General features: G+C 40.5%; 1 protein-coding gene and 1 pseudogene across 2 annotated transcripts in view; one reads left to right on the top strand and one right to left on the bottom strand.

Moving 5' to 3' along the window:
• Mrrf (mitochondrial ribosome recycling factor) overlaps window positions 1–17006 on the top strand; it is a 55283-nt gene that overhangs the window by 157 nt on the left and 38120 nt on the right. The window contains exons 2-3 of one of the 2 annotated variants that reach the window (XM_034494486.2): window positions 4754–4965; window positions 12310–12465. In XM_034494486.2, the coding sequence (XP_034350377.1) occupies window positions 4782–4965; window positions 12310–12465 (340 nt within the window). In that variant the 5' untranslated portion in view covers window positions 4754–4781. The remainder of the gene's footprint in view (window positions 1–4753; window positions 4966–12309; window positions 12466–17006) is intronic. The other variant, XM_034494487.2, reaches the window with a different exon arrangement.
• Window positions 547–1136, bottom strand: LOC117702850 (ubiquitin-ribosomal protein eS31 fusion protein pseudogene; annotated as a pseudogene).

The following is a 17006-nucleotide window of genomic DNA, read 5'->3' on the forward strand; positions in this document are numbered from 1 at the left end:
GGGCTCTCAAGAGTGGGCGGGATCTAGGTGCCGGTGACACTTTTTCTAGGACCTCGGAGGGACCTCGTGGGGCTAGGACACCACCCGTGACTGGTTCAGCAGAATTCGGCTCGACCTTAAGGCCCGGGGGCGGAACTTCTATGCTCTCAAGGCTGGGGCGGGGCTCGTGTCACTCAGCGGACATTTAGAGCCTTGCCAGGGAACTTGGTAAATAGTTCCTGATGTTTAAGACGTCACCTGACAGGAATAATGCCTTTTCCAAACAGCCCTACACGCGGAGGTGTAATTATTCCCGGTGATGAAGAAACAAAAACTCAAGTGCTGTCTTTACCAAGGTCGCGCGGCTCCCAAGTGATGGAGTTTGAATTCCATCCAGGCCTGAGTCGAACGCCTGGGGCTTTAAAAATCATCATTCTGCCGTCCTGTGGGCAAACAGTTGTCATTTCGATGGTGCTTCACATTCCCGTGACTCTAGCAAATTTTACAGATTAAGAACACATACTTAGGAAGCACTAGAAGCAGGACTCTTGCCTAGGCCATCTCAAAGTTTGGTGCTTTTTTTTTTTCTTCTTCCCATTCCTGTGTTTTATTAATTCATACACAGCTACTTGTCTTCTAGATTGTTGAAGCAATAAGTCAGGCAACACTCGCCACAGTTATGTCTGTCAAAGTGACTAGCCATGAACATTCCAGCCCCATGTTGATTAGAAGGACACTCGATGAAGTTGACTGATTTTGCCATTTTCATCCACTTTATAGTTTAAGCACAGCCAACTTAACCTTCTTTCTCTTATATTATTCTTGGCAGTGTTGTAAGACTTTATCCTTTTCTCAGGACCACCATGAAGTCTCAGCACAGGAGGAAGAGTGGGCTCTTTTTGAAAGTTAGCAGTCAGACAAAGTACGGCCATCTTCCAGCTGCTTGCCAGCAAAGATCAGCCTCTGCTGAGCAGAAGGAATTCCTTCCTTATGCTGGATCTTGGCCTTTATATTTTCTGTAGTGTTCGAGGGTTCAACCTCTACTGAGATCTTCCTCCATAAGGGTCTTCATCTCTTCCCCTGAAAGGTCGAGGGTGTGGCTCTACCACAGATTGTGGATCGGATACACAGTGCTTTCTCTTTTGACCACATTCCATTGCGTTTCCCAGAATCTTGGAGAACTCCTAGTTGGAAAGTCAGGAAACTTGATTTGATTCCTTCAGTTAATGGCAGCAGATACAAAACCAAAGTAGGAGAAATGATTTGCTATAGTTCTCATCTGTGGTAGAGCTGTGATCCATGCTCTTTGAATATAGGTGGTTGTGAATTCCAGAGTTGTATGTGATAGGGATTGATGAGGTGGGGATACTGGAATCCAGGTCTTTTAGTCTTTAGGTAAAGCCTTTTGTCCATTTGTTAGATTTTTATTATTCCTCCTTTGCCTTGTGCCAAGTACATTTGGATGTTGTATTGAGTCAGATATTCCAAATACCTTTCTTTACATGATACTGAATTTGAAAAGAAGCACACCCTGTTCCAAGCAAAGAATTGGAAATCTAAGGGATAATGGAAGCAGTGTTGAGAAATAGATCCCAGGACCTGCCATCAGAGGTGTAGATTCCAACTCTGATGCCAGCATTTTGACATTGGGCAAGGATTTAATCTTTGAAAGTCCGTTACCACACTTGCCACATTTGTGTGATGTCTATGTTTTTGTACTATACTGAGTACAGGGTACAGTAGTAAGCAAGTAGATTAGTAGGTAGATTCGTCTACTAGAACTGTCATGGAGTGCCAACAGTCATATGGATATACTTAGACAAGGATCAAGTCATTATACATATATTTACTTTTATCATTAAAAACTGTTTACTGTGCTGAAAGTATTGGGCATGAAAGCTGCATTTTAGGAGATGTGACCGACCAGTTTAGTTGGAAGAAGTAGCCAATGACCTTGTGCTTAACCGAGTGATGGTAAAGAAAAATGAATGGTAATGAAATAAAGGGAGAACATTCCTAGCAGGGGATTGAGGTTGGGTGTGATACATGCCTTTAATCCCAGCACTCAGGAGGCAGAGGCAAACAGATTGTCTGAGTTCAAGGCCAGCCTGGTTATTGACTAAGTTTCAGGATGGCCAAGACTACACAGAGAAACTCTGTCTCCTAAAACAAAAATAAATAAATAAATAAGAAAGAAAGAAATGTATGTTGTATATCTATACACAGCTGGTTGGAAAGGGGTTGCTGCAGCATTGGACAGGCCAGAATATAGATTTATAAATGTATGAAACTTGTAAAGAGTCAATAAAAAGTATTACTAAAATATTCATCATTTAAAATGAAAAAAAAAAAAGATGTGAAAGTTGTTGCTGAGGACTGACCTCCTCAAGTATGTAAGTGGAGAAACAGGTTCTCCTGTGAGTGGGTTATTGTTATTGGAACATGCTAGAACTCTCATAAGTTTCTCCTTCAGTTTTAGTCCTTCATATGTGCTGAACTGACCATGTTCCTAAGGTTAAAGACCCAAAGGACTGCTTTATTGAACTTCCACTGTGAAATTTCCTGGCTTCTGTGCAATGAAACGTATGTCTCAAGTATTCCAGCAATGTGGTTTATTTATAGAACTGTCTTCCGGCTCACTGGTATTGGGTCTGCTTTTTGGTGCTGCATTTTCTGTCAAAGGTTGTTTATTTCTAACCCATTTCAGTTTCCTGTTGGCTTGTGGATTGGTATTATGGCCCACAACAGGAACTCCAGGAAACCTGTCATACACACTGCAGCCAGATTGAGACCCTGTCAATTAAAAAAAAAAAAAAACCAGCACATTATTATATACCCATATTTGGGTATAAATGTGAGTTGGACATTGGCTATATTAGGTAGAAACTTAAGATTTAGAAGTGTCACTCAGAGCCAAACTTTTGTGAACAGTTCTTAATAGTATTTGACTGTTCCATATCTTGGACACTTAATCTCTCTGAGCCTCAGTTCTAACATGTACAAAATGGGGACTATAGTGCTTTATCTGTGGCATTATTGACAGGAGTAAAGCCAGCAGCCCAGGCCCGTGTTTGTAGAGCCTACACAGGCTGATTGCAGATATGCACCATAAGTTGCTGTCAAAAATTCCGTCAAGAGAAATTGTTTGCTTTTGTATTATTCATGTGTTTTCTTTTTGGCTTGCTTTTTAACACAGGATCTCATCTAGCTTAAGCTAGCCTCTAGCTTGCTGTATAACTGAGCCTGACCTTGAGTTCCTCCTCCTCCTCCTGTTTTACCTCCTAACTGCTAGGATTATAGGCAGGCCTCACCACACATGGCATTATGTGTTACTCATTTTTGTATTAAAAAAGAAGTCACAATAGTAATGATAGTCACACATCCTGAGCAGTTAGCATATTCCAGGTAGCTGGATGTTTTATAGGTATGTGTATGTTTTATATGTACTCAATGTTTCATTTTAAAATGAGGCTTTTATACTTCTCATCGATAGGGAAAGGATGAATTGCCCCAGGCAGAAATTTATATCCATGTCTGACTGAATCTAGGTCACTTTACACATCAGGCCTGACATCTGTGCAAGTGTCTTCCTCATATCTGACCCTAAGGAAAGCTGATAGCTATCAATAAACATTCTTTTTTGTGTCCCTGTCATCGAGTAGTCACTAAACCAAGTGTTTTACCTGCCTATCCTCATTCCCAACTTGAAGAAAATAAGTACCAGTCCCGTTTTACAGAAGAGAGTGAAGAGGCAGAGATTCCCGAGGGTGTTTACTCAGCGGTGGATCTGGTCTTGGGTTTATGTTTCTGCTGCAGAATGCCTGCTCTTGTTTTCTCCACTGTGCTGCATCAACATTTTAGCAGTTGTTTCTTAACGTGTGATTTTCAAAGACAGTGCTTCCAGACACTTGATACTAATTGTTCTTAATTTTTAGCTAATAGCCAGATTCTTGGCAGAAGTTCTCAGTGTTATATTGTTAGCTAGGACTGTGCTCTGTCTCAGAGGAAGCAAGAGCATCTTTGTATAGTCAAAGACCTCAGAAGTGTGTATAACTTGTGTTAACTCAGTAGATGGTAGCATTTCCCAGTTCTAGACCCCGGAAGACCTCAATCCTCACTCATGCTTCAGACTCAAATTAAAGTGCACTCTAATTGGTAATCAGTGCATACGGAACCAAAGAAAATTTTAATTTAATGCCGCCATGTGTGTTTTGTAGTCATTTAATGCCTATTAAAATGTTTTTTCTTACTTAAACTCCCCTTCTAGTACTCGGCCCTTCCTCTTAAGCTCTGTCAAGATTTTGTGCTTTTGCTCATATAAGGGTTTAATTAGCATCATTACAGATTTAGACTGCGGCACATTTGCTGAGCAGGCATTTAGATGCACTGGAAGAACTCTACAGACTGGGTGGGTCACTTAAGACTGAGCGTCAGTCTCTTCATCCTGTAAAGTGAGGATAATCCTTCTCCCTGGGAGGAAGGTTGGGGATAATGTATGCACAGAGCCAAGGTCATGGCTTAGTTTGAGGAGTTTTTTGGCAGTTGACATAAATTCATTTTGTAAGTTGCTGTGGCTTTTCTTCTACTGAAATCCCCCTCCCCCTCCTGGGACACTTTGTCTGCATGGCCCTGGCTGTCCTGGAATTCTCTCTCTGTAGGCCAGGCTGGCCTCAAACCCAGAGATCTGCCTGCCTCTGCCTTCTGAATGCTGGGATTAAAGGTGTGCGCCACCACTGCCCAGCTTACTTAGGTCTTTTTGTCTTATTCTTTTTAGTGGTTGCTTCTGAGGATTCTCTTCCATCATGGACTTAGGAATAAGATGCTTTCGCCTGCTGCACCCTGCCTTTCGAAGTTACCTTGCTGCTTTGACCAGACCTGTTTCAGAAATTTCCATGAAGACGGTGAATGGAAGACAATATGACTATAGGCAATACTCAGCCTACCCAGCAGTACCAGTTCGCCATTTTGCAACCAAGAAAGCTAAAGGTATATATGGTCTCCTTCCCCACCTCATCCTTTTTTTCATGTTTGTCAGAGATCTCAGAGATATACTGAATTTCTTTGCTTTCCATGTAAGAAAATGTTATCTCAGATGTTCACAGACCAACTGTGTTAGAGTCTGGGGCTTGGTTTGTTACCATTATACCTCATTTATTTTTGTTAGTGGCTCAGAAAATGCCTAATTTATTTCATTTGGATGCAGAACTAGAGGTAAAAGTACCAAGCGAGCTGGAGGGCTTGTGGCAGGGATCAGCATACACTCGTCTTTTAGGAAGATTCAGATTGCGGGTATAATTAAAGCCAGAAGGGTTTGAGGTGAACGGGGCATTAAAGCCATGGGTTTAGATGGATGATCTTAATGGTTTATGTCATCTAAGAATGAGATTTTGATGTACCACAGGTCTTAGCTTAAATGCCACTTCCTTCAGGATGCCTTCCTTGGCCTGAAACTGGGTCAGGTCCCCTGCTACATGCACTCATGTACCCTATTATTATTATTATTTTGACACACTTAGAACTGTAGTAACTCATCAATCTGTTGTAAAATTGATTATTGTTTGTTACCAATCTGCCCTATTGGATCTTATGAAGATCAGTTTTGGTTTTTTGTTGTTTTTCACTCTCCAGGGCTGTATATAAACTGTGTTTTCAAAACCTCTGTGGGATGAATGAGTGACAGGAAATGATCAGGCAGACCTGCTGTTTGCAGTGGCTGGTCAAGGAGCCCCCTAGAGGATGGTACTAGAAGCATGCTGCTGGGTATCCCCCCACCCCCTGACTTTTCTTTTTGCTTCGACACAGAACCCAAACCTGCTTTTTGTTGAAAAGAGGATTGACACCTTGATGCAGGAAAAGTAATGCTTACAAGACTTACCTTCTGTTAAGTTAGTGTTTGATTTGTGTGTTATTTTAAAAATTTTTCTAATCCAATCCTTAGCATTATCCATTGAAAACAATTATAATTTCACAGTGAAGAGACCCTTATGATTAATGAATACAGATTTTAACATGTTGCAAATATAGAAGCTGAGGTACAGTTGCCCATGGATTCATCCAAATAGAAGGGAAGCACAGGGAACCTGAGGCTTCTGAGGCTGTGGCGTCACAGTCTTCTAGACACCCAGTATGGCCTGCAAGCAGCATCTTTCCTCTGGCTGCTGCCGTCTCTTAAGTTTACTGGCGTCTTTCTACAGTGGGAATACTGTCCCCAGTGTCTATGCTACAGGGAATGTCTTTTACTGTGGTCATTTTCAGTTCTTTGTACTTTTTGTATCGTTTTCAAGAACTCTTTTCTATCCCAAAGGCTTTGGTGGCTCACACCCATTATCCCAGTGCTTGACAGGCTGAGGCAGGAGGATTACTTCTGGCTCAAGGTGATTGTGGGCTGCATAGTGAATTCTAGGCCACCCTGGTTTGTAGAGTGAGATTTCTTTCTTCTCAAAAAAACAGAAACTAAAGCTCAGTTTAGGTTTTTTTTCCACATGGGCTGTAAGCCATGTGGCCAGCACTTTGTCATTCAATTAGAGTGAATGCCAGCGTATGTTGTCACATTTCCTTATGTGATGGTTTTTGTTGAACTGCTTTGTTTCTGCACCAAATTGCCCTTACTTCCATAAATCAGCCATAAAGCAGCGCGTGCTGTGCTCAGATCTTTACCTGTCACACACATCTTTTTCTTGCCCTTTTCCTCTTCTATATAAAGCTTATACTCACAAACCAACATTTTTTAGAAAATGATATCATTATTGTATCACTTTATGATATACTCATAATTTATTTTGAGGTATAACACATACCTACACTGTTAAGCACATAAAAGTACATACCTACATTGTTAAGTGATTGGCTCAGTGGATTTTTAGAAGGTGTACACAACTATGTATCTATCACCCAGATCAAAAAATAAAATGTAGGGAGACTGGAGAGATGGTTTAGCAGTTAAGTGCACTGGCTGCTTTCAGAGGACTGGAGTGTGATTCCCAGCACCCACATGGTGTCTCATAACTGTAACTATAATTCCAGAGGATCCAGCACCCAATTCTGGCTTTCCTGGGTACCAGGCACACATGTGGTTCATAGACATATGTGCAGGCAGACACTTTATATATATATATATATAAATAGATAGATAGATAGATAGATAGATAGATAGATAGATAGAGTAGTAAAATAAAATGAGAAAAAATAAAATGAGAAAAAATGAAGTCTGGCAGGCTGTGGTATCACATGCCTGTAATCCTGGCACTTGGGAGTCAGAGATAGGAGGTTCACTACAATAGCAAAGTTTCGGCCAGCCACAGTTACATAGTGACAATGTCTCAAAACAGCAACCACAAAATAACAACCAAAAAAAAAAAAAAAAACCAGAAACAAAAGTTATACAAAGGCAAAAGAGAAAAAGAAGAAAATATTACTTATACTCTAGAAGCTCCCCCATGTGATTGGCCTTAACACCATAGATTACTTTTGTCCTTTTTGAACTCTGTGTCTGGCTTTGTGGGGTAACAGATTTCTTGTGAGATATTTGCCTATTGTACCTGCAACAGTTGCTCTACGCTTTGATGTTTATAGTGTACTGAATATGCTGCTGCAGTTCATATAGCTATCCTGTAGTGGCATCTGGGTGGCTTCCAATCTGAAGTTAAACCAACAGTATTGTTAAGATATAAACATTCTTGTACATGTGTTTTGGTGAGTATACATACACATAAATCCCCATTCTCCCTTTACATCCGTCCCTCCACTGCATTCCTAGGAACTCTAGTCTAATGTGAGTTTCTAGGTTGTCCTGGCCAGCAGGGCATTAAATAGGGGTCCAGGGAGGTCACCTGAAAGAGAGCGGGGTCGGGGGAGGGAACAGGCAAAGACGCAAAGAATGACGATTTGTCTATAGTCTGATCAAATTGCAATTTTTACTTTTTTACACAGGGGTTATATACACAAAAAGGCAGGATGTGGGGAAGGGGATGACGAAGGAGCATAGGTGTTCAGGGAGAGTACAGATATCTTCCAGAACAGAGTGTCAGCTGGGTGAACGTTCAGGGGACAGAGCGTTATGACTCTACCTATGATTCACTTGTCCTTATCTAAGTTGGTACTACCCACCAAGGTTAACTATCTACAAGGTCTATGACTATTCAGCCTGGCAATTTTCCACCAAAGCTGCTTGTTTACAATAGCTTCTAGCCATCTGTTTCAGTGTTTTTCCACAGAAACCCAAGACTTTGTGTTAACATGCCTGTATGTCAGGCCTATGGCTGTTTTTTAGGCCTATGGCTAATTCCAGGACTTCAGTGCATAAGCAGGGCTGCCTCTGACAATTGGTGATGATGGGCATCCCTCATTTATTCTTGACTTTAGATAGAACACTTCTCATATGTGACATAATTTATATCTTTTAATAGTGTTTCTTTTTCTTTCTTTTTTTCTTTTTTTTTTGGTTTTTTTCCAAGACAGGGTTTCTCTGTGTAGCCCTGGCTGTCCTGGAACTCACTCTGGAGACCAGGCTGGCCTCGAACTCAGAAATCCGCCTGCCTCTGCCTCCTAAGTGCTGGGATTAAAGGCATGTGCCACCACTGCCCGGCTTAATAGTGTTTCTTAAAGCAAATATATCTAATTCTTGAACTTTAAAAAAAGGCATTAAATTCTAATCTAATGATACATCATGTTTATTGAGATGGTTCTACCTCATTACCTTTAATTTTTGCAGTACTAAGGATTGAACTCAGGGCTTGGTGTATGCTAAGCATGTGCTCTACTCTGTGCCAAATCCCTGCACTCCCCTGCTTTTAATCTAATAGAATAACTAATAGAATAACTCAACAACAATAGCTTTTCTGATGTTACATCATTTTTGCATTTTTGAAGAGATCCCTACTTGTCCTTGATAATAATTTATATATATGTTGCTTGGTACATAATCTGTGTATTCATTGCTGAATTTATCAGGCTTGTATATAGGATTAAGTTTTAGGCTCTTTAGTCTGTGTTCACATGTATAAAATTAACCTGGATATAACTCCACATACTGAGCTCTGTCACTGTCCTCTTAGGTCTTGCTGTTTGTTTACGTTAGCCTCATGGTACAAGATGAGTGAATCTCTCTCTCTATAATAGGATGGTTTAAAGTCAGGCTGATGAGTTCCTTGCCTCATTGGTAGTAGAACCTGCCTGTAAACTCATCTGGATCTGGTATGCATATGGTATGCATTGAAACTATAGATGCAATCGCTTTGATAATTATGAGACTACTTATATATTCTGGATTCAATATTTTTTTTTCTGTTTTCAAAGCTGTTAGTCTAAAATTGTGCCTAATAGCCTCTTAAGATGAACGTTTTTACTGTTTTGATAAATCATGTGTTATGAAGGCATTTTTAAAAAATTTATTTATTTTATGTATGTGTGTACACTGTCACTGTCTTCAGACACACCAGAAGAGGGTATTGGATTCCATTATAGTTGTGAGCCATCATGTGGCTGCTGGGAATTGAACTCAAGACCTGTGGAAGAGCAGTGCTCTTAACCCCTGAGCCATCTCTCCAGCCCCCTCATAGAGGCAAAGCGGGGGAGAGGGGTGGGATGGGGGACTGGTAGGGGGTAACCAGGAAGGGGGTTATGAAATGTAAACCAATAAAATGTAAAAATAAATACATCAAAACAAAACAAAAAAGATGAAAAAAACTTATATGTTCTCCTTTTCTTAGCATGTGTTTACATCTTTCATGTCATCATTCTGCCAGAAAATTATCAGTGTTACAAGCTTTAAATAATTTTTAATGTTGCGAGTCTCTTACTTTGTTGATAAATAATATTTTTGTGTTTTCTACTTACTTTTTTGAGACAAAGTCTTAACATGTAACTCTGGCTGGCCTGGAATTCACTGTGTAGACCAAGCTGCCCTTGAACTCACAGATATGGTAGCTTCCTGAGTGATGGCATTAAAGGTAGCCCATGCTTAGGATCACATTTTCCATGTACTTAACTTTCTCTTTACTCTGCTTAGCAGTTACCAAGAAAAATGTGTTAAAATCTCCTGATAGGGTTGTAGAATGAACAGTTCTCCGGTTTCATTTTGAGGCTACCTTATGCATATATGTATATTTTACACCCTGAATTATTACATGTCTTCTGATATTATTTTGAAGAAGCCTTCATTTCTAATAATGCATTGTCTTAAAATAGTTTACTTGCTATTAATATAATAAAACTGACTTTACTTTCATTAATATTTTTCAGGTTTATAAAATTTTTCCTATTCATTAAACCTGTAATTTCATACATTTATAAATTTTCTTGTATATTCTTGATGGTTACATTGAAGTCTTACTGAAAGCCTTGAGCTTTTGGCTAGTCATTTTGGTTCATTTCTGTTTATCATATTTGTTGAGTATTTACATTTTAATTTTGTTTTATACATTTTTTTGTGGTTTTCCTTTCTTTTTCTTCCATTCTATTAAGTTAATCAGGTTTCTTTATTCCTTTTTCATCTCTGCTGATTTGCAACTGTGTGTGTATAACCATCTGTCTTTACTTGGCTAGTTACCCTTAACTTTTTTTTTTTTTTTTTTTTTGCCTTTCCATAGAAATAAAACTACAACTTGCTAATTTTCACAAACTGAAATCACCAGTGTAACCAAGGCTCCCCTTACCCCACAATCAAGAACTGATATGTGGGAACCCATGCCTATAATCTTAGTCCTCAGGAGGCTCAGACAGACAGACAGACAGACAGACAGCAAACCTAGCAAGACATTGTCTCAGAATCCAGAGGCTGGGGCTGTAGCTCAGTGGTAGAACACTCTCCCATATCAGAAGTCCCTTTCCACCCACATCTAGTGAGTGTCCTTTCCATGTGTCTCCTATGTTACTCAGAAGTCTGCTGGCATGGATTGGCTTTGTCTGTTGCGTACTACTCAGGATCTATGCTAATATATGACTTTTTTTCTTTTTTACTGTAATATATGTTTTTGTGTCCAGCCTCTTTGTTCAACATGTAATTTTGATCCCTTATAGATAAGTCTTCAGCTTTTAGAGTGACCTGTATGTCTTTGGTTTTCTTTTTTCACAGTCTGTCCAGATATGGATTAGCTTCTATTATTCTGCTTGTAATTAGTGATTTTGAATTGACTTCTTTTATCAGTTCCAAAAATAATAAGTCCTTAACTTGTTTACCCAAAAGCAGTGGGGGCTTCAAGCAGCAAGGTGACTTGAACAGACCTTTGGGGAAAAAAGTCACTGCTTCTTGTTCACTGGTTGCTTTGGGCAAATATTTAGATGCCATGCATCCCAGAGCTCTTATTCTCCTACTCAGAGAACTCTCTTGAAGGTCAAATGGAAGAACGTATTTCAAATTGCATTGCAAGTTAGGATGTGGAATGCAGCGCACAGTCAAGCTAGCTATAGATAATAAAATTTACTGAATGAATTTTAATGTTTTGTTAAATGTTTAGCATTAGCATCGTAGTCTTCATTACACAGATATTATTTAGGAATTTTCATCTTTCTGCTCCTTTCACCCCATGTAGAAATACAAGAGTATTTGTGTCACATGCACATTAATTACAGAATGTATGTGAAAAGCCCCTAACGTTTAGACATGAAATCAGATTCCATCCGCCCTCCAGCACTGTTGATTTTCTAAGCCATTCGTCAGTGTGCTCTGTTGGGTAGTATTGATGTCTCTGCAGTTCATTTTGTCCAGATCAGCCGTACAGTGCTGAGCCTAACCTTGTCTTAGTATGATCGAAGCTGAATTAATGCATTTCCTTTCTCTCCATTAGATTTGTGGAGATGGTCTTATGAAAAGTTCATGGGCTTTAAATTAGACAGATCTGGGACCAAATCTTGACTTGATCATTTCCTGACCTGTGACCTTAGGCAAGTTACTTTACCTTTCTTGTCTTCTGTTTTTCTGAAAAATAAGGTATTGATTTACTTCCGGATTCCTCGGTATATGTAGAGTACTCTTAAGTAACTTCATTTGTGTTCCTATAGCAGCTTTATATATGATACAGACTTTATTAGTCTTCTTTTACAAAGATAGAGTAGCTTGCTCAATGTTATAGAGCCAGTGTGCACTGCAGTTGGCTAAACCCAGAATGTCTAATTGTAAAGCCTGTGCCCTTGCTAATGCCCAAGGATTTAGTACAGATGTGGGAGGTAGCTGACAGCCAGTACATGTGAGCTCCTGTGTGGGGCAGAGATGGTTTTATAAAGTTCTGGCACTTGACAGTTTGCCTGTGCGCTGCAGGCATTGTTCCATCAGCCAGTGCTTGTTATCTGTGGGTGTGCTTCTGTTCTGTTCTTCACTGAATGTTTGCTTTTTAGCTAAAGGCAAAGGGCAGCCCCAGGCCAGAGTGAACATTAATTCAGCCTTGGTTGAGGACATAATCAGCTTGGAAGAGGTGGATGAAGACATGAAATCAGTGATAGAAGCGCTTAAGGATAATTTCAATAAGACTCTCAACATACGGACTGCACCAGGTTAGTGGCTGAGCCCCTGTTTCAGGGAGCATTACAGTGAGAAAGAACATGGCCGTGTCGCCACGTCAGCTCTAGCGTTGGCCTGACTAACTGGTGCTTATGAGCAGTTACTTTCCCACAGCTGAGGAGTTCCCTTGTCCCGTTCCTGCTGTGTGGCAGGGGCAGAAGAACAGAGTGAGTCCACGTGTCTCATGGCTCTGGAGTAGTGCTGCATGTGTCCATGAAGCAGCTGTCTCCTGTGGGGTAGTGTTGTGCTTGGCCCACAGAGAATTAGCACAGTGGTGAGAAAACCTGTCATGGTCAGTGCTCTTGTGGAATTACATTTTCAAAATGATGTTCTTTTATAGTTTGGGGATTCTAAAAGCAAATGCAGGTATCTAGATTCATAGTTCGATGTCCTTAGTCTGCTTTTTTCCCAGTTTGTCCTATTTGGTAGTTCTCAGCCTGTACTGAAAACCAAATTCTACATACTTGCCCACCTGAGGCCTTTTTGTGCCCAAGAGCTTGACCAGGAAGATTCCGTTTAGGTTAATAGCTTCCTGAAAGTGGCTTTTCTAAGTGGGAAATGTCAGAACTGTCTAGCAGAACTGTTTGCAGATGTGATGGAGAAGTGGGTTGTCAGCTAATGGTGCAAGTGGTCAGGAAAAATCCAATTGCTGTTAAATTGGCCTTTTGCAAATTGTCATCATCCTATAGTTAAGCCTGGGACCCCCCTCTGAAGGTATCTGCAGGAGCTTCAGCCTCTCCCATTCATGTTTTGATTGGGGAATTCGTAAGGAAAATAGAAGATATTTCATGAACTTGTTTGTGAAAAGTCCTCAGTTCATTATACAAATGATCAGAACCATGTTGAGTTCAGAGATGTGATCTGGTGGGAGACTAGAAGGCAGTTCCTGGCATTTGTTAACCTTTGTACTGGGGTGTTTCTGCCTCTGCTGACAGTACAACGTGCCATTCAATCTCTCCCAACTGTTTTTTCTAAGCTTGCTTATTATTTTAGGTATGAAACTGATAAAGTGCTCTGTCTCCCCTGTGCTTTCTGGCCTGTTAACATTCTGCAGCCGAAACCAGAGAGCAGCTTGAGAGAAGCTGGGGAGAAACGTGATACTTAAAATGAGCCAGCCAGTTCCACTCTTGTTGAGCTTAAAAAGATGATGGGCTCGGAAAGAGGGTGGGAGTGTAATTTGTTAAATGTTAACCTCTGAGAAAATGAGGGGCAGGAGTGAGCTTGAGGGAGATTCTCACTGGGGACAGATTGAGGGGAAAGGATTTGATGCATTATGTCGATATGGATTGAGGGGATAGGAACCACCACAACTGCACTCTGACGTGCTCAGGAGGCGACTTCTGTGGCAAAAGCTCTTACAGCCCGTCGGGGAAGCTGAGCTAAGGCCATCTGTAGCAGACTTCCCCTTTTTCCTTCTCTTTGGGTTGAGTTTGTTTGTGTTTTGTGTAGAATTTGAGACTGTAAGGAAACTGGGTGAAACAAGCTAAACTTAGTGGTCCCTGCTAGACGGGTTCTTCCACATCATCTCTCCCTGTTACCTGAGCCAGCAACTTTTCCTCTGGAGTGCATCTGTCCCATGGCTGTCTCAGAGACACCGCCTTGGCCTCTGTGGAGGCTTGTCCCTTCCTTGTGCTGCTTTCCCTCATCCTTCCTCCAGCCACGTGTTTGCTTGCTGAAGCGGTGCTGAGCACACACACTGTGGCACTTAGAAATAGGTCCAGACATGGAGCGGGAAGATCTGGTTCCTAACATCCAGGAACTTAAAACCTCATATGAAAGGGCAGACAAGAAAACCACTGTGTATAAACCATATAACACAGCAGAGCAGTGAATACATAGTTGGAGATGGTCATTCTTGTACTTGGATTTAAGTTCTGTAATTAAGAGCTGTTGTGACAGTGGGCAAATCATTCTGTTTGCCTCAGTTTCCTCATCTGTAAAATGGTGGCAATAATAATCATTTTATAACCTAATGAAAGCATTAAAAAGTATTAGCATGAAGCATTGCTTATAGGACATATTCAGTAACTTAACGCTGCCATCGTTATTGTTGAAACATGCTTAGGATGCTTGAGAGCCTGTAAGAAAGGTCTAAACCCTGAAGAGTCAGACAAGGTTCCTGAGATTAGGTTCCACTGCAGGGAGACATTAAAGAGGGAGCAGGATTTATCTGAGTAAAGAAGCATATTCCTACATAGTGGTCTACATAGTGAGTCCTAGGCCAGCCAAAGCTACATAGTGGGACCTGAGGGGATAAAAGAAATGATATACTAGAATTTCATAGCGATCGTCCTGCCTCACCTTACCAAACACTAGGATCATGGGAATGAGCCAATAGCTGCAGCTTTAAATAAGAATTATTCAAGAAATGTTGAGGAAAACTATAAGTGAATCTAAAACACTAAAGAGTAAAAGATCCTATGTTATTAAGATATTAGTTCTCTTCTGCTAGATCTGTTGATGTATGGAAATCTGAAACTAAAATTTCTAAGTGATTATAGTTAATTTTAAAAGATGAGAAAACTTTAAATAATTTATAAGGTGATTCAGTCAACTAATTTATAGCAATCATTTACTGGTGAGACTTTGACCATTGCTTTGTAATTCTTAAAGAAGATATCTATACTTTCTTAGCTAAGTTATTCTTGGTTTTAAGCTATGGTGAATTAAATAACTTTTATAATTTCAAAAAAAAAAAAGGAAAGTATATTACCAATAGAAGGGAAATTATGTGCAAAGACATTAGTTTGATTAAAACATAAAAATTCCAAAAAAATCATAGCACTATTGGGTCATCGTTATAAATGCTTTTCAGTATTCTATTGGGTCTAACACTCATAAAAGCACTTTTAAGTATAGTTCTTGCCTCATTTAAAGGTCAGGAAGTAGACACCCAGAAGGGGCTTAGAGTCTGGGAGCAGTGAGGTGGGATTGGGTCCTTGGATTTTTAGAATTGTGGAGATGCCGGGCGGTGGTGGCTCACGCCTTTAATCCCAGCACTTGGGAGGCAGAGGCAGGTGGATCAGCCTGGTCTACAGAGTGAGTTCCAGGACAGCCAGGACTACACAGAGAAACCCTGTCTCGAAAAACCAAAAAAAAAAAAAAAAAAAAAAAAAAAAAAAGAAAAGAAAAGAAAAAAAAAAGCATTGTGGAGATTTTTTTATTTTATCATTATACGTTTTGCAGGTTAAAGCCAGTGTTGCCAACTACTGTCTGTCATCTTATGATGACACTGAATCTGGATGAGTATTTCAAAGCTAGACTAGCTTTGAAATACTCATCCAGTAATGCAGTAATCAGTAATCCTACAACATATTGCCAGAATAGCTCCAGTTTATTTGAAAGCTACCTCCCCCACCTCCAGGACCCTATTTCTCTTTGTATCTTGGAATAAGCCATCCACGAGTGGTTCCCACTGTGAGTGAGAAGGGTTTTCTGCTGGTTTCATTTGCATAGGAAATCAGGGACTTTGAATAATGTTCCATCTAGAGCTATGGATTTATTTATCTTTTTTGACTAATGAAAATTTTGTTCAGAATATTCAGGTCTGGAAAAGGATCAGGTCTAGGGTAACAGTGAGGTTTTAATAATCTGTGCTTTGTTTGTTTTAGTGGACTTGTTTCTGAAGAGGGTCTCAGGACCAAAGGCAAGGGAACATAAGGAAGTTGTTCTAAATTGCCTGTATGCTAGAATTCTGTGGTGAATTAAAAACATTACAGCAGAATCGGGATCTCTGGGGGTAGGAGTGGGGGTGGCAAGACTAAAGCCCTGATGATTCTGAGCACAGTTCTGTGTAGAGGAGAAGAACTTTGTTTGAAATCAGACTTGAGCACACATGAGTTAGGCTCTTGGTTCTGGATTGTTATTTTTGACTTGTTACCTCTGTGATCTTGCTCTGTTTATTTTTCTTAAGTCTCATTTTCTCATCTGTAAAGTGATGGTAGAAGTAATAGCAGGGTGAAGTGGTGGTGAGAGCTAAGAGGAGTAGAACAAGGTAACTTCTCAGTGCTGTTCTTTGGTAGCTTCTGTTCAGCTGTACTGATCATTGTAATGATGCAAGCCGCTGCTCTTTCTAAGCTAGTTGGAAACCAAGGCACACAAGAGGGTACGTGATTTATTTTGTGGTGGTGTAGCTGAGTGGCAGAGTTGTTGAAAGGAGTTTCAGTTCTGTGCTAGATAGGTTGTGTGTGTCAACCTCACCTAAGCTGGTCATCTGAGAGGAGGGAGCCTCGACTGAGAAAGTGCCTCTAGAAGATCAGCTGGTGGCAGGCCTGTAGGGCATCTTCTTAATTAGTGATTGATGTGGGAGGGCCACCCTATAAGAAAGCAGGCTGAGCAAGCCATGGGGAACAAGCCAGTAAGCAACACTCCTCCATGGCTTCTGTATCAGCTGCTGCTCCAAGTTCCAGCCCTGCTTGAGTTTCTGTCCTGACTTCCATCAGTAATGAATTTTCTGTGTCACAGGAAAGGCTTTAAGTCCAGACAAACCAGAATGTTTACTCAACTTAGTTCCAGGAAGGAATTCCAGTGTGTT

Source organism: Arvicanthis niloticus, chromosome 2 (assembly GCF_011762505.2).
Source record: "Arvicanthis niloticus isolate mArvNil1 chromosome 2, mArvNil1.pat.X, whole genome shotgun sequence".
NCBI classification, from domain to species: domain Eukaryota; kingdom Metazoa; phylum Chordata; class Mammalia; order Rodentia; family Muridae; genus Arvicanthis; species Arvicanthis niloticus.